Raw genomic sequence first — 24,490 nt, 5'->3', positions numbered from 1 at the left:
CATCAGGCTTGAAACTCTGAGTTAACCATTTCTGGGCCCCCTGAATACTGCTGCTGCAGACCGGCCTCTCTGAATACGTGCCTGATTGAGACCAAGCTTTCTGATTCACTCCGTTCTGCACTGCTCCTGTCAGGCCGGAGCCTGGCCAGCTGAGCCTTCCTGACCCCTTTTTTTTATCATGTGTGCATCTTCCCCATGCCCCTGCCTCCCTTCTCTTTTACCAGCTCCAGAAGGCAGCATAGATCCATCTCTATTTGCAGTGGCAGGATCTCTATTTGCAGTGGCAGGATTGCTTACCGCTCTAGAAATAATGGCCTGTGGATCCCCAGCAGTAGCTCTCCTGCTTAGGCAACTGTATACGCCCTGTGTAAAAGGACACAGGGCATGGGCAACCACGAAGCTGGGTGCCCAAAGTGTCTAGATCAAACTATCAGGAACTTAACTGCTCTGTGTGTCTCCTCCTTTCCTTTCCTTCTGCATCCGTGAAGCTTGTCGTCTAATAGTATATTTTGGCTTCTTTGCTTTTTTTTTTTGTCAGCTGTGCTTGTTCTTCGGGCCTTGGTGGAATCAAGCACATGGCTATAAGTACTTTTTTTTGGATTCCCTTAGCATTCCTGTTCCTATAAAAAGTTCCTTATTTTCTTGATTCTCACTGAAACTGCCCTGCTTCTTGTCTCCCTTATAAGTGAAGTGAGGGGTATCCCCTGCTTGTCACATAGGAATGCAAACTTTATTTCCTGGACAAAGTTCTTTAGGGGCAGGAGTAGAATGAAAATAGAGTTTATTGGGGAGTCAGTTAGACTTTAGTTCAGCCCAGACCCTTCGGCTTTTCTGCACTAAGCCTTGACAAGCTCCTTATGCTCAATGAGCCTCTGTTTCTGGCTCTTTAAGATTGGGACAATAAAAGCTAACTTTGGGACGATTAAATAAGATAATGCGTGTGACTCACCAAGCCAAAGTGGGTGGTCAGTAAGGGATCTATGATTACCACTGTCATTTGAAACACAACTCCCATCATTGAACTTTTCCAGCAATAGTTTGTATTTATTGATTTAGTCATTCGTGACATTTATTGAGTACCTACTGTGTGCTGAGTTCTAGGTCCTGGGAAATGATGGATGAGTCAGATCCACAAAAGACCCTGCTGCCATTGAACTTGTATTCTAGATGTGGATAAGGCAAATAACAAGGGAACAAAGAAATTTGTATTCATAGTGAGAATATGATATGTGCAGAGGAGAAGGATAAACCAGGGTGAAGAGTGAGACATTGGTGCTTCAGTGGTAAACCCCTCACCTTCCATGTGGGTTCTGTTCCTAGCCAATGCACCTCATAGGCAACCACTGCCGCTCTGTCAGAGGAGGCTTGTGTGTTGCTATGATGCTGAACAGGTTTCACTGGAACTCCCAGACTAAGATGGCCTAGGGAGAAAGGCCTGATGATCTACTTTCAAAAATCAGCCCATGATAACCCTATGGATCACAAGGGTCTGATCCGCAACTTGTCGTGGGTATGGTACAGGACTGGGCATTGTTTTGTTTCGTTTTACATGGTGTCACCAAGAGTGAGGGGCTGACTTGACAGCAGCTCACAACAAAAACAAAGGGTGAGAGAACGGCTGGGGCCGAGAGGTGGGCAGGGATGGGGTTTTAAGAGGATGGTGTTTAGGAGGTCCCTCTGAGGAGAGGTATTTGAGATTTCTGAATTAGCGGGTGAGAGGCAACAGCAAGTACAGTTGCAGGGAGGTGGGAGAGCACTTGGTACCTCTGAGGAGCATCTAGAAGGCTAGTGTGGTAGATGCAAAGAGCTGAGGAACAGGTTAAGTTGAAGTCAGAAGGTAACTGTGGTCGAGGTTATGTAGACCTTTAAGCCACTGTAAGGTATTAGGATTTTGTTTTAAGCTTGATGGGAAGCCATGGGAGGGGCAGTTTGAATAGGGTAGCAGTGTGGTGTGATATCCTTGTTCAGTGTCATTTGGCTGCTGAGTGGTGAGTAGACTGAAGCAGGGTGACCAGTTAGATGGCTATTACCTGATTCTAGGTGAGAGGTGGTGGGAGCCTGGACTGGGGTTGTATTGGTGGAATTGGTGAAAAGGGTTCGTATTCAGGATATATTTTGAAGGTTGAGCCGGCACTCAAATATACTATTAATGCAGTGCCTGTGGGACATGAGGGGAGAAGATTTAAGAATGAGCCCTACATTGTGGCCAGTGCAACAGAAACAAAAGTAGTGCCATTTGCTGAGAAAGGGAGCAGTAAGGTTTGGAGGTGGGGATCCAGGGCTCTTGTTCAGAGGTGGAGATGTCAAGGGCCTCTTAAATTGTCATCTCTTTCCACGGTGTCATAGACACATAAGAATGCCTGCGGCCTTATGGATACTTTGTTAGATCCTTGGGAAACAAAGGACATAGCCCTGCATTCACGGTCACAGTATTTGGCCTGAACAGGTGTTTGATAAATCTGTGTTGAGGGAATGAATAAGTCACATTGTGAAACCAGTTGCATAAACAGCAATTACAAATGTAATGGAGCCACTGCTATAGATCCCTGTTGTGGAAGGTTGTAGGAAATCCAGTGCCAGTGGAGACGGAAGGAGCGGCCAGCTCAACCTGGACAGATTGGAGAAGGGTTCCTAGGAGTGACTTCTGAGCCAGATTTTGGAAGGTCAGTGGCAATTCACTAGGTGAGAAGGAATACAATGGAAATAGCGCATATACCAAAAACAAAACAAAGCAAACTTGTTGCCTTTGAGTCAATTCCAACTCATAGCAACCCCATAGGACAGGGTAGAACTGCCCCATAGGGTTTCTAAGGAGCGGCTGGTGGATTTGAACTACTGACCTTTTGGTTAATACCCGAACTCTTAACTACTGCACCACCAGGGCTCCAAATACTTACTGTTTCTTTCCCTTTCCGTTCCCCCTCTCCCCCAACCCCTCACCCTCCGGGAACTTAGTGTAGGACTTACAGGTGTAGGGGCTTAGGAAACTGCCCTTGCTGAAGTTCATTGGTTCTGTTAGTTACTCTTTTGGCCCAGAAGATGAAGTTATAACGTGCAGGGCATTTCAACAGCAATTCCAGGAAGCCCCAGAAAGACTAGAAGCTGGGTTTCCTTTCAACGAACCTGTCCCATGATTCCCTTTCTAACAGTGTCTCAGAGGTCTATCCCATTAGTGCAGCCTCAGGTGGACCCCTGTGCTACATGGGGCTCTTCTCTTTGGGGCCAGGAACGTGGACCCAGTTCCAAAGGCTCCTCCACCAAAGGCGTGTCTTTGGTCCCCTGTGTTTGTTCACGCACACTACACCCAGGCTCGTTCTTTCTCTGCAGAGGAAAACCCCAACTCTGCTTCAAAATGGAGTTGAGTTGAGGGTACTTTGTTTTGTTCTTCTTGCTTTTATGATACTGCTGGAAGCAACTTAAAAAAATCACCGTCATCCCAGGAGTGGGACTTGGAGGAAAATACAATCTGTCAGAAGCAGAGACGGCAGGTTTTGAGCTTAATAGGTATTAGCACAATATTTTACCCAAACATCTATCTTGCTTTTGGTAATATGTTATCTTTGCCAAATGCCCATCCTGATAAAACATTATTTCTGTCAAGCTGAGCTTCTGATAAAATCTTCTGTCCCCTTCCCTAAATCTATCCCAATAAAACCTCATTCTTCATTTCTGATTTCCTCTCAAGGGACAATTTGGATTTGGCAGAAATGGGTGAAAAGGATTTTTCTTTTTCATTTCTTCATTTCATTGTAGATACTCAGGAGAATTAGAATATAACTTTAATGCAAGTCAAGCCGATAAAGGGGGGTTGGAGGCTGTTGAAAAAGGGAAAAGAGGATAGGAAAACAAGGACAGTCATTTATAGGCTAAGGGATGCTCAGGCAAGCTTTTGCTTGTTTTGTCTTGTTTTTAATTTACAGTCGAGCGGAGGAAGATAACATTCATTGATTTAGGTGACGTGGCAGTTTGCAGGAAAGCGATGCTATTGAAGGAATCAACCACATTCACAGAAATACTTGCTTCCTTTTCTTTTTGAAATGTGTTAGAATATGCTTTATGGCAGTTACTCATGCTGCTTGCTTGGCTCTGTAGCCATTGCTAACTTTTACAAATGCAAATTAAGAACCTTACTTGTCTTTGATAACTAGCTGTTCCTACTTATCTCCCTTCCAACCCCTTCCTTCCAGTGTCTCATCTGGTCCAATTGTGTAGTGAACACCACAGGCCTGAGTTGGGTCCTCTTGCTGGGCTGTGGCCTCCATACAGCATTCATAGAGGGTCGGGCAGGAGTGGGCAGGTAGCCGGAAGGCCAGTGGCTTTGTCTCAGAGCCAGTGGATGGTAGAGGAGATGTCAGAGGGTCAGGAGACAATGATGCAAATCCAGTTACCTCCACACTGAAGCCAGAGCTCCTCCTGGAAAGACCAGAGATGGGATCAAGAGTCCCCCTGACCCCCTATATTAATCCTTGCTTACATGCAGACGAGGGAAGAGAACTTTTACTCATAGTTGGTGTGTGCATAATTTCAGGTTTAGTGCTCCAGTCAGCAGACTGACCACCATCACTGGCATCAAGCAGGAAGACCACTTTTTAGACATTTGTCATGTTTTGTACTCACCTTTCCTCTTCTAGTTTCTAGGGCATTCACGGGAGTACTACCGTCCAAACTCAGAAAATAATATCAAAGTCACGTGTGTTAGTGGGTAATCCCCTCCCATTTAGAAGAGCAAAGGACTACAGTTCAATTGTGATACTGTCCAGTTAAATACATACTGATGGTATAAGGTAATCAATCACTTTTTTGGGTCCTTTTTTATAAGGGTCCCTAATTCTTTTCCACAGATCTGAATTTCACTCTGATAGGTGCTGTTGAGTTGATTTTCAACTTATAGCGGCCCCATGTGACACGGTAGAACCACCCCATAGGGTTTCCTAGGTTGTAATCCTTATGGGAGCAGCTCACCAGATCTTTCTCACTTGGAGCTGCTGGGTGGGTTCAAACTGCTAACCGTTCAGTTAGCAGCTAAGTGCTTAACCATTGAGCCACCAGAGCTCCTTAGTAGAAACAGTGGGAGGATGAAGGAGCAGGAATGGTGAGGGCAAGGACTTTGCTGATTGATCTAGGGTCCTGAAACAGCCACTGGCTGCTATTGAAGTCTCTCATTTCTCTCGAGTCCAGACATTATCGTAAATCTTTCTCATTTAAAAAAAAAAAAAAGGAAAATAATTTTTGATAAGTGAATATGGCCACTAAGAATAACAATTTGAGGTTAATGCCAAGTATGACTCACATATGTAGAAAAGATAGTTTTCAAATTTCTTAGTGTGATGAATGAAAAATAAAATTTAAAAACACTGCTAAAGAATGATCCCATGTGGCTCTCTTGCTTTAAATGAGATTTTAGTTGGGGGAAGAAAAATCAAACCTCATTACAAATTTCTACTGTAAAATATGATTCTTCTTAGCTACTCTTGGAACATGTTAGTGGGATTTTTTGAAGGGCTATGAAAATTTCATATAAAACAACACATTTGTTACAAACATTTAAAAAAATTAAATCGGTGGAAAAGCACGAAATCTTTCATCCTGAGTGCTGTCAAAGAGAAAATTAAGAAATTCTGAATGTTTCTGGATCTGATTCTTCATTCAAGAGCCGTGTTGATGACTTAGGATGCCCAGTTCATGTTTTGCAAAGGATAAATCATCCTGCTTGTTTTGCCTTTACTTTTCATGAATGTACCAATGAGAGAAATTCTGACCAGCTGCTGCATATGTATGAAATATGACTCAAGGTACTTTGGAAGGAGAAAGACTGCTTTCTTAACTTCAACCATGGGAGGCCACCACTAAAAGCTGATGAAATATTTAAGGCTGAGTAAAAGAGTGGTTAAAGTGGGGTTGGAGGGTCAATAAAGATGATTGGAATATGGGTTTATTGTGCTCTAACGTGCTGGTTGATTCTCAGGAGTTGGGGTGAATATCCAAGAACATTTTCCAGGGTACACTGGATCATTACCCTCTAATAGTTATTTTCCAAACTACCCAGTAATTTAAGAGAAGGCTTCAACCCTCTCAAGTCATTCAGTTATGTAAAAAACAATGCATTAAATGCACCGTTCTTTTCCTTGGTGACGATATGAATGCTGCTAATAAAATCCAACTGTTCCATACTTGGACTCCTCAAAGAGGAATGTGATGGGCCTGGTTTACAAGCAGAAAGACCCAGTGGCCCCGTTATGGGAACAGTAGTTCAGAGACCAACCACTTCAGGCTTTTGGAGCTTAGGCTACTTGGCAGGAATATTCGAAGCTTAGAGATCATTGAACCTGAAGTTTCAAGGGAGCAAAACACCAACACCGTTGCTCATTATAATAACACTTGAAGCATTTGTAGCCAAAAATCTAGTCTGAATACAGCAAACTGGTTCTAAAACTGTCTTCATTTTCTTGACTTAATGAAGCTCTTTAAGACAGGGTTATTGAAAATAATTACGTGAAGGGAATAAAAAAATAAAATCTCATTTAGCCTATTATGGGAGTGTGAATCCAGGCTTCTTTCCCTGGCTTTGTGCTGGCAAATTCTTTTTAGAAGCTTGTGAGGAGCTCTCTTCTTATTGGTATTTGGTCACTGCCAGAAGATCTCCAGGGTCTTTGCTGGAACTCAAGTGTGCTTTGGTTGACAAAGATAACTTCCAGAAAATCCCTTTGGGGGATTTTTGGGTAAGACATTTCCTGTTTACCCCCCTAACAAGTGAGCAGGCTTTGTGTATCGTCATTGCCATTTTCTTCCCTGCAGCAAATCTGGTGGTCCTGCACTTCTGGGTAGGAAAACGGTCCAACTGAGACCTCTTTCTTGCTATGACTTACATGCTGCCTAGGAAAGCTTAGGAGAAGTCAGCTGACTCAGTTTTCACTTGGACATTCAGTAGTAAAAGTGAGACTTTCAAGAGGAAAATGAGTTTTCTAAATTTTTTTAAAATTGCGTTGACTACAACATTTAATTTATTTTGAAAATTTAAACAACATTGAAGGAGAGTCTGAAAAGGGAGAGCATTGTGTTAAAAAAAATTACAAAAGGCTTACTTAGCACAGTCGAGTGGGGAAGATGAGAAATTGAAGATTTCATTGGAATGAAGCAACCTATTGGTCAGGGGAGCTGGAGGATCTGTCTGCTGGGTATAGGCCCTGCTTTTGAAAGAGGCTCTCAACCCTAGAGGGAGGATTGACGTGAGGAAAACAAGCCCCAGTCTTGGAGGAGCTGGAAGACCGGGCAGCCTCTGGCGTAGGAAATCAGGAAGAGCCAGTATTATAAGATGGGAGCTACTCTAAGAATGTGGTAGAGCCTTGGTCAAGGGAACCTAAGCCCAGGATGAGAGCAGTACTGGAATTAAGGGTGGCAGGCAGATAAGACCTCTGGGTCTAAGCCAGTTGTTATTTCACCTTAAGGAGCCAGCAGGTGTGCTTGTGAGTAGAGTTCATATTATCACAAGAAGCTAAAGGACTGGGAAAGTATCTTCACCAGTGTTTCTCAGTGATGGCCGCACATGAGAACCCCATGGAGGTGGCTGCTTCTAAGAATGCTCATAGCTGGACCCTCACCTCTAGCGATTCTGAGTTAATCTGGGATGGGACCTATGCACATTAATATTTCTTTTAATGTTTTCTAGGTGATTGTAATGATAGCCAGGATGGAGAACCATTGACCTAAAGTCTAGTGAATGAAGCAAGGGGGAAAAAAAAATAGGTTGGACTTGTTTGAAGAGGGCGAATGGGAGACATTCTGGATTGGTGCAGAAAGGACAATTGATCTGGAGCCAGTGAACCTGGGTTCAAGACTCCCTAATCTGCCATTTGCTGCTGGGATGACACTGAACAATTTAAATCATGTTTCTAGTTCTTGATCATTTCATTAGTCAAATGGGAATAATGAGAACACCCACTTCATTACAGTGTTGCATAAATTAAACTGGGATGACACACACACAGCAGCCTGCACTGCACGTGTACTCAGAGGAGCTGAATACACGTTTGTTGAATTTGATACATGACCTTGAAGTAGGTGGAGTTCCTTCTGAACATTTGTCAAACTGCAAAATGTGGCGGAAATAGGGTTGAAGAACATTATCCCTGCCACCTGTGAGTGAAGCTGGCGGGAACAGGGAGAGATTGGAGACAAGGAGACTGTCATGGATTGAATTATGTCCCGTCACCCCACCCACCCCCACCCCAAATGTGTGTATCTACTTGGTTAGGCCATGATTCTCAGTAGTCTGTGGTTGTGCTCCATTTTGTGATTGTAATTTTATGTTAAAGAGGATTAGGGTGGGGTTGTAACACCCTTACCAGGTCACATCCCAGATCCAGCATAGAGGGAATTTCCCTGGGGTATGGCCTGCACCACGTTTTTTCCCCTTAAGAGATAAAAGGAAAGAGAAGCTACCGGAGAGTTGGGGGCCTCCTACCACCAAAAAAGAAGCACTAGGAGCAGAGTGCGTTCTTTAGACCCGGGGTTCCTGCACAGAGAAGGATTGTCCAGGGGAGGATTGGTGAGAATAGACCTTCCTCTAGGGCTGACAGAGAGAGAAAGACCTCTCCTGGAGCTGACGCCCTGAATTTGGACTTCTAGCCAACTAGACTGTAAGAAAATAAGTTTCTCTTTGTTAAAGCCATCTACTTGTGGTAGTTCTGTTATAGCAGCACTAAATGACCGGGACAGAGACTAACCAAAGAGACCAATTTAATGTTCTACAACAAGGGTCCACAACTTTAGCCTGCAGACTAAACGAAGCCCGCCACCTAATTCGTAAAGTTTATTGAAACACAGCCACCCCCATTCTGTATGTATCTTCTGTGGCTGCTTTTTTTTTTTTGCTATAAGGGCAGCTGATGAGTAGTTGCAGTAGTAGCAAGTATGGCCCACAATGTCAAGAATATTCTGTCTCAGGGCATTTACAGAAAAAATATGATGACCTGTGTTCTAGGATAAGACAAAAGGCTTAGCTTGGAATGGAATGTGAAATGGAATGAGAAGAACAAGTGCTTCAAACATCAGGAAGGAAGAATTGGCAGGCCTCGGTGACAGATTGTACGTAGGGAGATTTTGTCACATAAAGGTTAGGGAGGCAGTGTCTGTATCATGAGAGCGATGCAAGAGGACAACTTTCCCGTAAGCTGTGGGTGAGTGCAGAGTTTTGGGTTCCTCGACTGGAGAGACGGAGGTCTGTCACCACTGGTAGGGCCTTTTAATGAGCTCCCTGCATCCCATAGTTTTACTCATTTGCAGGTGGTGGGTAGCACACACATTACTAAGCACCAGCGCTCCGGAGAGATCCAGAGATATTCAGACGCACACGAAATTGACTCAGATCATCACTTAGGACATTTTGGGTGGCAAGTCCCTAATCTCTGTCACTGCTCTGCACGGAGGCTGATTTTCAATTTACCTTTTTTGTTCTGCATCCTAAGATGTTTTGATTCTTAATTCAGAACATTCATCTCGAGAGGATTCAGAGATTCAAATCCGATGATAAATTCATGTTTGTTGAGAAGTTTTGGAGGGAGGAAGAAGAGGTTGTCAACTCAGGTTTTGAGTAATGTCTTGTTTGACATTTGCAGCTCAAAGTGGGCTGAACTGCTTATCTATACGTATAGATGCTGCGACAGAAAGATGCACGGGGATATAAATAGACTGTGCCTACCAAAAACATAGAAACCCAGCAGGAAAGGTAATAGAATGGCAAAGGGAAAGGGGCTCAGAACCTATCCATGGTTTCCTTTACCTGTCCTACCTCCAGGTTTAGTGGGGTGGAGCTGGGAGGGGGGATTTGAGTATCTATTCTGCTTAGACCTGTTGCTAGGCAATATCTATTAATGTGTGTATGTATATTTATATGCGAAGGTCCTTGGGTGGTGCAAATGGTTTGCGCTTAACTACTAACCTCATTGTTGGCAATCCAAACCCACCCAGCAGTGATGCCGAAGAAAGGCCTGGCAATCCGCTTCTGTAAAGATTTGCAGTGAAGAAGACCCTATGAGCAGCTCTATTCTGTAACACATGGGGTCACTATGAATCAGAGTCGAGTCAAAGGCAACAGATTTAGTTCGGGGTTGGAATTTATATGTGTGTGTGCATACACGTACCTACATTCCCTGATTTTACATAGAGAGATACTGAGTCACAGAGGAGCTACTTTGTCTAAGGTTATTTCTTAGTAAAGGGTGCAACCATAATTCCACTCAGGTCCCCCTTATTTTGAAGCCCACATTCCTATTACTCGTCTCCACTTGATTCGTGTGTCTTCCTTGGTTATCTCTCCCTCTTCCCCCGGCGTTCAATATTATAACAAGGTAGCTTTTAAAATACCTGGCAGCTTAAGATTTGCTAGCCTTATTTTTCTCATGTCTTTTTTTTTTTTTTTTTTAATTCTAAATGCTGATCCTTCCCTCCATTCCTTCTGCAAATGCTTGTTAAATTCAGGAATTGTGCCAGACCTTGAAGATAAAGAGACTACATATTGGGCAGTGCCACTCAAAGTCTGGTCTGCAGACTATTTGTGGTCCCCAATCAGTTTGCTAGTGATCTGCAACAAGTATGGAAATAGGGAGTAGGCATTTAGAAGCTTCTAGACCAGTTGGACTTTGTTTCTTGATGAACTGAGTATGGATCAGTTTGTTGAACTCAAGTTATGAGTCACACTTGGGGCAAGTCCTGTACTAGTTGTCCAGGATGGATTAGGGGAGGAGGAGAGGAGCAGGGAGAGACTGGTCCTTCGCTACTGATAGTTGAAAACACTGGTGTGAGCACAAATGTTTACATAGGCTATAAAATTCACTGCCTTGAGGTGATAATGGCAATGTGACATGAAGCTAGGAGAGTGTTCCTGGGAGTGACCCAAAGGCCATCAGGCTTGACAGAGAAGGACAGATTACCTCTAAGTGTTGACCTTTCCCTGTCCTGACACCCGAGAGGATCAGGAACAGCCTGAACAGGGAGGTCAGGAACCAGGGAGATGAGAAATAGTCTAGGAACAAAAGCGAGAGTCAGAATGAAATAAAACTGGAATGAGCTGTGAATGTGGCAGGTCAATGGGGCGCCCCCTTATACTAACTTCTGGTTATCTGGGAATGAGATCATTCATCTGGGTTAGACATGTGGGGTCCATCCAAACAATGAGGCCATGAAAGGTTAGAGCTGAGAGGGGCCTTTGAGCCCAACTCTAGAACCCTCTCTTTGAGGAGAAGCCATGGCTGAGACAGGAAGGGGCATGCTTAAGATAACATCATGAAAACAAATCAACCAACCAGAGAGAGAATTTTGCCACTACTTGAGAACTTCTTAACAATCAAGACAGTGGGCGTAGAACAAGCATTGCCTTTTGTAACATTGGTTCTCCTCACTAAGGTCTGACTTTTATTATTTTGTGTGTCTTCAGTGGTGACAAATCTGTAGAGTTTTAAATTAGAGGAAACAAACACAAGTCTTTGAGAGCTAAGTCTGTTTAGAAACCACTTGATATCTTTAAAGAAGCTGCTGTCGAGTCAAATCCAACTTAGAACTGTGCTCCATAGGGTTTTCAATGGCTGATTTTTTTAGAAGCAGATTGCCAGGACTTTCTTCCAAGGTGCCGCTGGGTAGACTTGAACCACCATCCTTTTGGTTAGCAGTTGAGTATGTTACCCCTTGTGTGACAAGTAGACACAGGGTGCTGATAGCATTTTCCCTCAGTAACTCTGAATTGGTAAACATCCTTCTGGTATTCTCTGCTTTCAGCCAGGATCCATCTGACATCAGCAGTGATATCCCCGGTTCCACGTCCTCTTCTGAAACCAGCCTGAATTTCTGGCAGTTCCCTGTCGATAGACTGCTGCAGCCATTTTGAATGATCTTCAGCAAAATTTTGCTTGCGTGTGATATTAATGATATTGTTCTATAATTTCCACATTCGGTTGGATCACCTTTCTTGGGAATAGGCATAAATATGGATCTTTTCCAGCCAGTTGGCCAGGAAGCTGTCTTCCATGTTTCTTGGCATAGACGTGTGAGCACCTCCAGCGCTGCATCTGTTTGTTGAAACATCTCAATTGATATTCCATCAATTCCTGGAGCCTTGTTTTTTGCCAATGCCTTCAGTGCAGCTTCGGCTTCTTCCTTCAGTACCATCGGTTCCTGATCATATGCTACCTCTTGAAATGGCTGAACATCGACTAATTCTTTTTGGTATAATGACTCTGTGTATTCCTTCCATCTTCTTTTAATGCTGCCTGCGTCATTTAATATTTTCCCCCATGGAATCCTTCACTGTTGCAACTCGAGGCTTGAATTTTTTCTTCAGTTCTTTCAGCTTCAGAAATGCCAAGCATGTTCTTCCCTTTTGGCTTTCCATCTCCAGCTGTTTGCACATGTCATTATGATACTTTGTCTTCTCCAGCAGCCCTTTGAAATCTTCTGTTCAGTTCTTTTACTTCATCAGTTCTTCCTTTTGCTTTAGCTGCTCGACGTTTGAGAGCAAGGCTCAGAATCTCCTCTAACATCCATCCTGATCTTTTCTTTCTTTCCTGTCTTTTCAATGACCTCTTGTTTCATGTATGATGTCCTTGATGTCGTTCCACAATTCATCTGGTCTTCGGTTACTAGTGTTCAGTGCATCAAATCAATGCATCAAATTGATTATGTAATCATTTTTTAAATTTATAAACACATAATCAGGAATTATAATTGTCATCCAACATGCAGAATGTGGGGCTATTAGGAGAGGAGCTCGAGGAGGGAGCAGGTCCCCAAGGGAAACATGTTTGCTCCTCCGCTTTGCCTCTGGTAGAACTTGACCTGGCTAAGGCTGAAAGCAAGACTGTTTAGAGATGCTTCATTGCAAAGTAAGCCAAGGTTTTTTGGCGACTTGCTCCCACAGACCACTTAGGGAACAGCTCTGTGTTCAGAAATATTGTAGCTTTTACTAAGTTACAATTCATCTTAGCCATAGTATCACCCAAGCCCATCAGGAAGTGTTTGCAGGAACTCATTTATACCTATGCTCAGTGCTTTGTGTTTTGGTATCTTGCCTAAGCCTGTCATCACCCTTGCCAGGTTAGTATTTGTGTCCCCATTTCACAGAAGAGAAAACAGTCTCATACAGTTTAAATAACCGCTTCAGAGAGCAAACTTAGGTCTTGTTTATCGTTAACTTTACCTGGTGGGTTTCTGCCCCAAATGCTCCCAAATCCTTTCCTGAGAAAGAAGACCTCTCAGAGCCCAGGGCATTTGCACCTGCAACTCAGTGCATAAATGCAGGAGCTTGGCAGAGTGCAAAATCAAGTGGACCTTGTTTCCAATCACACTTCCCCATGCTGGGTGCACGATGTAAGTGTTTAGAGTCTCAGTTTCCTATAACAGGGGTACTTACTGGCATCTTCTTGTGTTACGATAGTGACTTAAGAACTGTTGGTGTATGCCACCTAGCCCAGTGCAGATACATAATAGCGCTAGGTAGGTGTAACTCTAACCCTCCATGGAAGCAGGTGCGCATCTTATCCCACTCCTGCTCAAAGGGCCCATCTTAGTTGAGAAAACACAATTGCTGTTAGCTGCCTATTGTTTTTCATTCTCCATGGAACTAGTATGGTTTTATCAAATAGGGAGGCCAGTTTCAAAAGCCTGGGTCAGAGCTCACAATTGGCCAGCTGGGTGACAGTGTAACCTCAATCAACTGATGAGCTCATGTCCCCAGAGACTCTGCCGCTACTTTGATGTGTGGTCCTGGGCAGTGGAATTGAGTGAGTCCTATTTGTTGCATTGATAGGCAAGGACCAGGAGCTCAGGCGTTTAACCTGAGGTGATTAAGAGGGAAAAAAGGAGTCCTATTTGTTAAGACCCAGAGATACATCAAAAAGCCCTGGGCAGAGCCAGGCCCAGCACCAGCAGCACGAGGTGAAACCTTCAGGGTGTTATTCAGTGCGCTCTTTGATCCTGAAGTTTTGTGAGTCATAGAGACTCCCTGGGACAGTTTGGAAGCTCAGCAGGGTCTGGGCAGGAAGGAGAAAAACTCTGAGTGTGGATAAAGACGAGGGTTTTTTTTTTTTTTTTTTTTTTTTTATTGGCAGGAGGCTGAGAGAGGTAATTTTCCAGAAAAATGATTTTTGCTTGGTAGCTTCTGCAAGCAGTGGTGAGCGTATCTGAATCCCGGGATTTCTGTAGAGTGGGAACAGAGAGAAGTGAAATCTTTGAGTATGTCTTGTGCAGCTGGGGCTTCTCAAAAGGAAGCATGCATTGAGTACCTACTGTATACAGAGCCCTATTCTAAGCATCCTTGGGAGAAGGAGTTTTTAAATTAATAGATTTACTTTTAATCACACGTTTGATTCTGAATATAGCCTGTTATGAAAGTGCAGTGCAGTGAAAAGTGTACAGGCTTAGGTGTAAGACAGACCTGGGTTGAATTCTCACACTACCTTGTTCTGGTTGTATAACTTTGAAAGACCCCCTTCTCTTCTCTGTGCCTCCAGTTTCTATTGCAGTGTTGTGCCAACAGTCAGTTTAATAGTAGTTGTTTTTCTGGGAAAACCTTGAGAATGGTTGAGCTTTCTATTTTTTTCTTCCTCATTGCCTTGTATTATCTTCCTCTTGGTATAGATGTATGCATCCACCTTGCCAGCATTTTATCATCTATTATATGATATGTTATCACAAAAACAAGAAAGACCCAGCTTTTGCCCTCACTCAACTCACAATCTTCCTAGGAAACATTTAGTTAAAAAATTTACCAAATACAGGCATACCTCAGAGGCATTGTTAGTTGGGTTTCAGACCACTGCAATAAAGGGAATATCGCAATAAAGTGAGTCACACAAATTTTTTTTTTTCCAATGCATATAAAAGTTATGTTTATACTATACTGTAGTCTATTAGGAAATCCTGGTGACTTAGTGGTTAAGAACTACGGCTGCCAACGAAAAGGTTGGCAGTTCAAGTCCACCAGGTGCTCCTTGGATAACCCTATGGAGCAGTGCTGCTCTGTCCTCTAGTGTTGCTATGAGTCGAAATCGACTAAATGGCAATGGATTTGGTTGGTTTTGGTAGTCTATTAAGTGTGTAATAGCATTATGTCTAAAAAAAACAACGCACATACTTTAATTGAAAAATATTTTTTGCGAACTGTCATCTGAACCTTCACTGGGTTGTAATCTTTTTGCTGGTGGAGGGTCTTGTCCCGATGTTGATGGCTGCTGACTGATCAGGGTGGTGGTTGCTGAAGGGTGGTGTGGCTGGGGCAATTACTTAAAATAAGACAACAGTGAAGTTTGGTGCGTTGATTGACTCTAACTTTCATGAATGATTTCTCTGTAGCATGCCATGCGGTTTGATAGTGTTTTACCCACAGTAGAGCTTCTTTCAAAACTGGAGTCAGTCCTCTCAAACCCTGCTCCTGCTTTATCAACTAAGGTTATATACTATTCTAAATGCTTTGTTGTCATTTCAACAGTGCTCACAGCATCTTCACCAGGAGTAGGTTCCATCTCAAGAACCCACTTTCTTTGTATAGCCATAAGAAGCAACTCCACATCCATTAAAGTTTATCATGAGATTGTAGTAATTCAAATACATCTTCAGGCTCCACTTCTAATTCTAGTTCTTTTGCTATTTCCACCACATCTGCAGTTATTTCCTCCACTGCCATCTTGAATCCCTCCAAGTCATCCATGATTGCTGGAATCAACTTCTTCCAAACTCCTGTTAATGTTGATATTTTGACCTCATCCCATGAATCACAAATGTTCCTCATGGCATTGAGAATGATGAATCCTTTCCAGAAGGTTTTCAGTTTACTTTGCCCACTTCCATGAGAGGAATCACTATAAATGGCAGCTATTGCCTTATGAAATGTATTTCTTAAATAATAAGACTTAAAAGTCAAAATGACTCCGTGATCCATGAACTGTAGAATGGATGTGTTAGCAGGCATGAAAACAGCAGTAATTTCCTTGTACTTCTCCATCAGAGCTCTTGGGTGACCAGGTGCATTGTCAATAAACAGTAATATTTTGAAAGAAATCTTTTTTTCTGAGTGGTAGGTCTCAACAGTGGGCTTAAAATATTCAGCAAACCATGTTGTAAACAGATATGCTCTGTCCAGGCTTTGTTGTTCCATTTATAGAGGATAGGCAAAGTAAATTTAGCATGATTCTTCAGGGCCCTAGGATTTTCAGAATGGTAAATGATCATTGGCTTCAGCTTAAAGTCACCCCTAGCAAGAGAGTCAGCCTGTCCTTTGAGACTTTGAGACATTGAAGCCAGGTATTGACTTCTCCTCTCTAGCTATGTGGCATCTTCTTCCAATATAAGGCTGTTTTGTTTTACATTAAAAATCTGTTGTTTAGTGTAACCATCTTCATGAGTTGCCTTAGCTAGATCTTCTGGATAACTTGCTGCAGCTTCAGCTTCTACATCAGTGCTTACTGTTTCGCCTTGTGTTTTTATGTTACGGAAACTGCTTCTTTCCTTAAACCTCATGAACCAACCTTTGCTAGCTTCAAACATTTCTTCTGCAGCTTCCTCACCTCTCTCAGCCTTCATAAAATTGAAGGGAGTTTGGGCCTTGTGGTTTGTGGTGCCCTCCGAAATTATAATAGTAACATCAACGAGCACTGATCATAGATCATTATAACAGTTATAATAATAATGAAACAGTTTGAAATATTGTGAGAATTACGAAAATGTAACACAGAGACATGAAGCGAGCACATGCTGTTAGAAAAATGGCACCAATAGACTTGTTTAATGCAGGGTTGTCACAAATCCTCAATTTGTAAAAAACGGAATATCTGCAAAGTGTGGTAAAGCACAAAGCACAATAAAACGAGGTATGCCTATACAGTGACAGATGCACGTTTCCATAGCACTGTGTACAAAATACTGCTGGAATAAGCTGTAGGATATTTTTGCCTAGGGGTTGAGGAAGGCTTCAGCTAGGGGGTGATTTTCCCAAAACAGGGTTTTGCAGGATAAACAGGAGTTCATATAGGAAGAGCTCAGTAACCTTACCAAAAACCAACCAAATCCACTGCCGGTGAGTCAATTTCAACTCATAGCAACCCTACAGGACAGGGTAGAAGTGCCCCGTAAGATTGCCAGAGAGCAGCTGGTGGATTTGAACTATCTATAGGATCGCTATGGGTCAGAATCGACTCAACAGCAGCAGGTTTGGTTTTGGCTTTGGTGTATCTTTTTTTGTTTAGCAGCTGAGCTCTTAACCACTGTGCCACCATGGCTCCATCATTAGTATTTCTTTAGCTTCTTCTTCTTTTACCTCCTTGTCTTAGTTATCTAGTGCTACTATAACAAATACTACAAGTGGATTGCTTTAACAAACAGAAATTTATTTTCTCACAGTTTAGGAGGCCAGAAGTCTGAATTCAGGGCGCTGGTTTTAGGGGAAGGCTTTCTCTCTTGTTCGCTCTGGAGGAAGGTCCTTGTCTCTTCAGCTTCTGCTTCCTGGTTCCTTGGAGATCTCCATGTGCCTTGGCATCTGTCTTATCCAATCTCTGCTTCTTTCCCTTGCTTGTTTAATCACAGGCATAGAGGTTAGGATTTACAACACATATTTTTGGGTGACATAATTCAATCCATAAGATTCCACCCTTTGGCCTCCAACAATTCATGTCCTTGCCACTTGAAAAACTCCATCACATCATCCCAAAAGTCTTAAATCTACTCTAAGTCCAAAATCTCGTCTTCTGAATCACCTAAATTAAATATGAGTGAGACTTTAGGCATATTCTGTCCTGGGGCAAAATTCCTCTTCATCTGTGAACCTGTGAAATCTACAATGCAAGTTATCTGCTTCCAAAGTGCAGTGGTAGAACAAGTACAAGGCAGACATTTACATTACAAACGGGAGAAATTGGAGGAAAGAAGTGATAATGGGCACCAAACAAGTCCAAAATCCAGCAGAACAATTTATATTAGCTCTCAAGACTTTAAAATAATCCTCTATTCTGTAAGACCATCTGAGCAATGGCCCCACCCCCCAGACTGGGTGTTGGTGGCCATGCCCTCTAGATTCTGGGTAAGGGCCCCTTAGTCCTGGGCTTCAGCTCCACCTTCGAGGCCCTCTGGGATAGCAACTTCGCTCCCTCAGGTTTAGGTGGCCTCGTTCTCCTACTCCATCTGAGTGGCCACCCTGCCCCTTTGGCCTCAGCAGTCCCTGTTCTTCTGCCCCTTGGGTATGCAAACCTGCCTCCTCAGCTTTGGGTGGTGCCCCATCCCCCTGCCACACCTTAACAGCAGTCCCACACTCTGGAACCAAGTTGGGGAAGATCCAACTCTGAATCCTAGGAGGCTGTCACCCCACTCTTTGAAACCAAGAAAGCCCTGCTTCTCATGCTCCTTCCAACAGTTCTGCTGATCTCTGGGCTGTTCCAGGGATGGTCTTTTTATTTTCTTGGAGGATAACAGATGTAGCTCCTTTGGCCTGTTTCTTGCCTGTAGTATTCCAAGAGGCAGACAGCGTTCTTTCCTTTCTTCTGTCTTCTTCAGTCTAAGCTGATGGGTTTTCTGCTGTGATAATTGATTAGAACCATCAGTCACAGGCTTAATCTCTTCAACAAAAGATTGTGCAGACACATCCTCGGTGAACATTTTAGGGCAACTGATAACACTCCTCGTCATCTTTTGCTCTCTTCCCCTACCTCCAGCTCCTTTACTCCTTCCTTCTTCCTGTTCTTCTCCTTTCCTCCTTTCTCCTCATCCATATTCTTTATTGATAAGAATATCTACATAGGAACATGCCAAATAGGGAGAGGAAGAAACTGCATTTAATTAGGAAAAATTATATGTTGATATTCTTTTCTAAATAGCATATTAATTTTTATCATCATAGTAAGTCATTCTGTTCCTAACTTTGTTCCCAGTTCAATCTGCATGCATTTATTTGTAACTCACTTTCCATCTGCTTTCTCTTAAAAATGAGGCTGTGAAAGGAGCTTTGCTATGCAGTAATGAGTGTCTGGGGTACATGGAGGGGTTTGGAGCATGCTTCTTTCTAGGTTAACTCTTCCCTGCTTTTCCTGTACCCTCAGATGGGAAGCCCGTGTCCCTGTCTCCGCTGGAGTCCCAGCCGCACAGCCCCCAGTACACGGCCTCCAGCCAACGGGAGCGTGAGAGCCTGGAAGTGCGCATGCGTGAGGTTGAGGAGGAGAACAGGGCCCTCCGCAGGCAGCTCAGCCTGGCACAGGGCCGGGCCCCAGCCCATCGCCGTGGCAACCACTCCAAGACCTACTCCATGGAGGAGGGTACTGGGGACAGCGAGAACCTTCGGGCAGGTATCGTGGCGGGCAACAGCTCCGAGTGTGGGCAGCAGCCGGTCGTGGAGAAGTGTGAGGTAAGAGCATCAGCAGCCCTGGAGGCAGCCCTCCAAAGGCTGCGTCATCCTCACCCGTTACAAAGTCCTTCTGGAATATAGCTGAGTGCCTGGAAAGAGCTGGGATTCTTGAGTCAGGCCTGGGTGTGAATCCGGCTCAGTAACTAACTTTGTTATATGCCCTAGCAAGGTGTTTAGTCTCTGAGTCTCTGTTTTCCCATCTGGAAAATGGGGTGATATGACCTATTACACAAAAATATTAAGAAGAGTTAACTGATAGACCTTATCCTTTACATCTTTGTGGTTCATTCTGACTTGATCAAGGTTTCTACACTAGTAGTCATCCTGTAGGGCACCAGTTATTTAGACTACAGTGTGAATGATACACCTTGTAGGTGTGGCCCTGTTGGGCAGTTAGTTCCCACTTCACTTTATGAAGAACCTCTGCAATTCCAGAACCAGAGATTGGCTGTTTATCTAAAACAGCAGTTTGAATTTATGTAACTTAGTATTATGAGTTGGAATCGACTCGGCGGCACTGGGTTTGGTTTCTTTGGTTTTGGTAGTATCATTTCCCACTTTTAGAGTACAGATTGTTTTTTAGTGACTCTTTGGAAATTTGGAACACTTACCCATGCACGTGTTGTATCCATGCTTACGTGCGCCCTAACTCCATACACGTATGTGCACACACACACACTTACTTCCTGCTTCTTCCAGTTTCCCTGCAGAAGTAGTAAAGCATCCCTGTTAAGAACAAGGCTTTTTTTTTTTTTTTAGTTGTGCTTTAGGTGAAAGTTTACAGTTCAATTTCTCATACAAAAATTTATATACATATTATTTTGTGACATTAGTTACAATCCCCACAATGTGACAGCATACTCCCCCTTCCCACCCCCAGTTCCCTGTGTCCATTCAACCAGTTCCTGTCCCCTTCTGACTTCTCATCCTGCCTCCAGACAGGAGCCACCCATTTGGTCTTGTGTATCTGCTAAAACTAAGAAGCATACTCCTCGTGTGTATTATTTTTTGTTTTATAGTCCTGTGTAATCTTTGTCTGAAGAGTGGATTTTGGAAATGGTTTCAGTTCTGGGTTAACAGAGCGTCCCAGGGACATAATTTCAGGGGTTCATCCAGTCTCTGTCAGACCATGAAGTCTGGTCTTTTTACCTCAGTTTGAGTTCTACTCTGCATTTTTCTCCTGCTTCGCCTGGGACCCTCTGTCGTGGTGGAATCTCTGGTTATGTGGACCTTTAGTCTCTTGGGCTAGTATTTTCCTTGCCTCTTTGGTGTTCTTCATTCTCCTTTGCTCCAGGTGGCTTGGGACTAGTTAATGCATTTTAGATGACCTCTCATAAGCTTTTAAGACCCCAGGCACCACTCACCAAAGTGGGTTGCAGAACATTTTCTTAAGAAACTTTGTTATGAAGAACAAGGCCTTTTGAGACACAGACAAACCTGGGTTCATATCCCAGCTCTGGTGATTGCTGCTCTGGTACTTAAGCAAGTTACCTAATCTCTCTGATCTTCGGGTATCTCTTAGGTCAACTGCAGAAAAGGATACCTACTTCATGGAGTATTTGTGAGAATTAAATGAGATAGGTGTAAAAGCCACAGAGAGTGCCAGGTGCATACGAGGTTGTCAATTATAGGTAATTATTGTTATTTTAATTTAGAGATAGACAGTGCCTACTGTCTTTACTTCATGTCCTGGCCACATTCTTGGAATATTAACCTTCAGACTCCCTAAAGAGAAAACACTTTGCAAGCTACAGTATGCTGTTCACATGGATGGGATTATTAAGTCACTTTGGTGATGATACATTATGCCCCAAGGAAGTATAGGGCTTATTGAAAGGTGTAGACAAATTCCATGGAAGCTCAGAGGTAAGGGAGGAGATGCTAGCCTGGAGGCTAGTCAAGGAGAGATTTCTCAAGGCTGATTGATGTCTGGATTGGCAGAGGTGGAGAAAGGTAGAGATATTCAAAGAGGGATGTACATGTGAGTAGGAAAAGCATGAAGCAAAAGTGTTGTCATAGCAGGAAAGAAATCAGGGCACAGTGAGTTGGTCAGTCAGGTACAGGAAACCTGGGTAGGGAAGTAGTTCTACTACATAATTATCACTCATTCGTTCATTCATTCAGCAAATACTGATTGAGCGTGTTATACATTTCGCACTGTTTTAGGTGCTGGGACGTAGCTATGAACAAGAGAGACAAAATAGTCGTTCTCCTAGCTCCTGTATTCTGGGGTGGGGGTTGAGGGGGTGAAGATGATAAACAAATAGAGAAGTACAAATGCCACTGTGTTTATTCAGCCCTTACTCTAAGCCAGGCTCAATCTCATGTAATCTTCGACAATTACCAGTGCCTCGTGTTATTATCTCTATTTTATATTGATGAAAATTGGGACTCAGAGATGTTATCAAATTCCCTTGGTCCTGGCTGGGAAGGAATTTTGGGACCCTGATTTTGGGACCTGCCGTGCTTGCCTGGGTGGAGCCTTGTCTGGTTTCTCGTAGGTTCTCTGTCATAGGTGACGGCCATGGTGTCTGTTTGGGGTGGGTGATGGGAGCCCCACTAACCAGGTGGAACGGCCCAGAGTGAGGATATTGTCTCTCAAGACTCTTCACGTTATTATGACTCCACAACCGTCAGTTGCCAATGAGTCAGTTTCAACTCAGGGAGACCCTATGTGTGTCCCAGTAGAACTATACTCTGTATGGATTTCAGTGACTAATATTTTGGAAGTAGATTACCAGGCCTTTGTTCTGTAGCACCTGTAGGTAGACTCCAGCCTTCATCTTGTTGGTGTTAACTGTTAACCGTTTGGAAACCTTGGTGATGTAGTGGTTAAGAGCTATGGCTGCCAAACAAAAGGTCAGCAGTTCATATCTGCCAGGCGCTCCTTGGAAACTCTATGGGGCAATTCTGCTCTGTCCTATAAGGTCACTACGAGTTGAAATCGATTCGACAGCAATGAGTCAGTTTTCTTTTTTGGGGGGGCAGGGGGGTAACCATTTTCACAGCCCAGAGACTTCTATTACGTCTTAGCCCTACCTAAAGAACTGAGTAGGAATCAAGGGAGTGAAAATAGAAAAGGAAAAGAAGAAAAAGTGGGTATAAATAAAATAAAAGGAAAAAAATGATTTGTGCTAGTTAGGGAATTTATTTTCCTGCTCTACTCTGTCTGGCAAGTGGTGTTGCTCCCCTGCTTGGATTTCTTAAAGATACATGCTTGAGTCAGGGATCACCAAGACCTCCGCTAGAGTCCTCTAGAAGAGCTCAGCATGTGGTCACACGCATGGCTGTGATTATTGCAGCTAAAGGATACAAAGCAAACTTGGCAAAGGGAAAGACACATGGACCAAGTCCAGAGGAAACCAGGCACGAGTTTCCAAGAGTCCTCTCCCAGTGGAGTTAACACAGGACACACTTAATTCTCCCAGCAACATGTGTTGTGACAACACGTGTGAAATGTCGTTTACCAGGGACACTCACTAAACACCCAGCGCCTAGGGTTTTTGTTAGAGGCTGCTCATGTAAACACCTTCTGCCTACCATGGACCAAAATTCCACAGCCCCAGAAGGGTAGCAGGTGTTCAGCGTAAACCACATTGTTTGTGCGGTTTAGGCACAATGAGCCACTATCATCAGTGGCAGGAATGTTGACAACCTTCCCACAGTCAAGTTCCCAGAATCCATCTAAAGGCCAACTGTGCAAATAGGCCTTTCCAAGGATTACCTGTTATGATAACTGTTTTCTGCACAGCCCTCTATTTCTGAAGAGAGCTTGGGCCCTAAGTCTACCAGAATAATGCAGACAAAGCCATGAGACGCGAGTTTAAACCTTGGCCCCAGTCCTATCTTAACAGCTGTGTGTCCTTGAGCAAATTATATCTCTTTTCTGGGTCTCCATGTCTTTATCTGTAAATTGTGGATTAAAATCAGGTTCCTGTCTCTTACTATTTCAATGACAAGAAATGGATATGAGAGGTTGAGGAAAATGCTAAGACAGTTATATTAGCGTTAGAGTCCACTATGAATGATCAAAAAACCCCAGCTAGCAGTGGCGTAAAAACAAGATTTGCATGTTATTTCTCTTTGTGTCTTAGAAGTTTGGAGGCCATCAGTATAGGGCTGGCATATCACTTCCCAGTGTCAGGGGTGCAGGCTCCCATTGTCTTTTGCCCTAGCCTGCTTGACTGCCATACCCAAGGCCATCTCATGGTCCGTGATGCCTGTCAGGTTTTAGCTGTATCATCTACATTCCAGCTGGCAGGAAAGAAGACACATTAATGATGGACATACTACCTGTCTTTAAGAACACATCTTAAAAATCTCACATATCAACTGCCCTGACAGGAAACACAACAAAGAATCCCTGAGGGAGCAGGAGAGCAGTGGAGTGCAGACCTCAAATTCTCGTAAAAAGACCAGACTTAATGGTCTAACTGAGACTAGCAGGACCCCAGAATTCATGGTCCCCAGACCTTCTGTTAGCCCAAGATAGGTACCGTTCCCAAAGCCAACTCTCCAGACAGGAATTGGGCTGGCCTATAAGATAGAAAATGATACTGACGAGGAGCAAGCTTCTTGGCTCAAGTAGACACATGAGAATATGGGCAGCTCCTGTCTGGAGGGGAGATGAGAAGGCAGAGGGGAACAGAAACTGGTTGAATGGACACGGGGAATACACAGTGGAGAGGAGTGTGCTGTAATTCGGAGTACGAAAACCAAACCCAGTGCCGTTGAGTTGATTCCAACTCATAGCGACCCTATAGAACGGAGTAGAACAGCCCCATAGAGTTTCCAAGGAGCACCTGGCAGATCGAACTGCTGACCCTTTGGTTAGCAGCTGTAGCACTTAACCACTACGCCACCAGGGTTTCCATAGCAAGCTGTATATAAATTTTGTTTGAGAGACTGACTTGATTTGTAAACTTTCACTTTAATCACAATAAAAAAAAAAAAATTCACACATCAGTTACTTTTAGAGCCCATTGGCAGAATTTAGTTGCAGGGCTACACCTAGCTGCAAAGGAGCCTGGAAAATACAAATTTTACTCAAGGAAGCCTTGTTCTTTGCTAACATTGTGATGTTATGCTACTAGAGAGAACCAGTATTGGGACTCCAGT

General features: G+C 43.5%; 1 protein-coding gene across 4 annotated transcripts in view; it reads left to right on the top strand.

Moving 5' to 3' along the window:
- The window catches only part of LARGE1 (LARGE xylosyl- and glucuronyltransferase 1), a 686,352-nt gene that overhangs the window by 302,110 nt on the left and 359,752 nt on the right, over positions 1-24,490 (top strand). For all 4 annotated transcript variants that reach the window (XM_049884284.1, XM_049884285.1, XM_049884286.1 and 1 more), the window contains one exon: positions 19,071-19,372. In XM_049884284.1, coding sequence (XP_049740241.1) covers positions 19,071-19,372 — 302 coding nt within the window. The remainder of the gene's footprint in view (positions 1-19,070; positions 19,373-24,490) is intronic.

Source organism: Elephas maximus, chromosome 4, assembly GCF_024166365.1.
Source record: "Elephas maximus indicus isolate mEleMax1 chromosome 4, mEleMax1 primary haplotype, whole genome shotgun sequence".
NCBI lineage: Eukaryota > Metazoa > Chordata > Mammalia > Proboscidea > Elephantidae > Elephas > Elephas maximus.
This window is presented reverse-complemented; position numbering and strand designations above follow the sequence as displayed.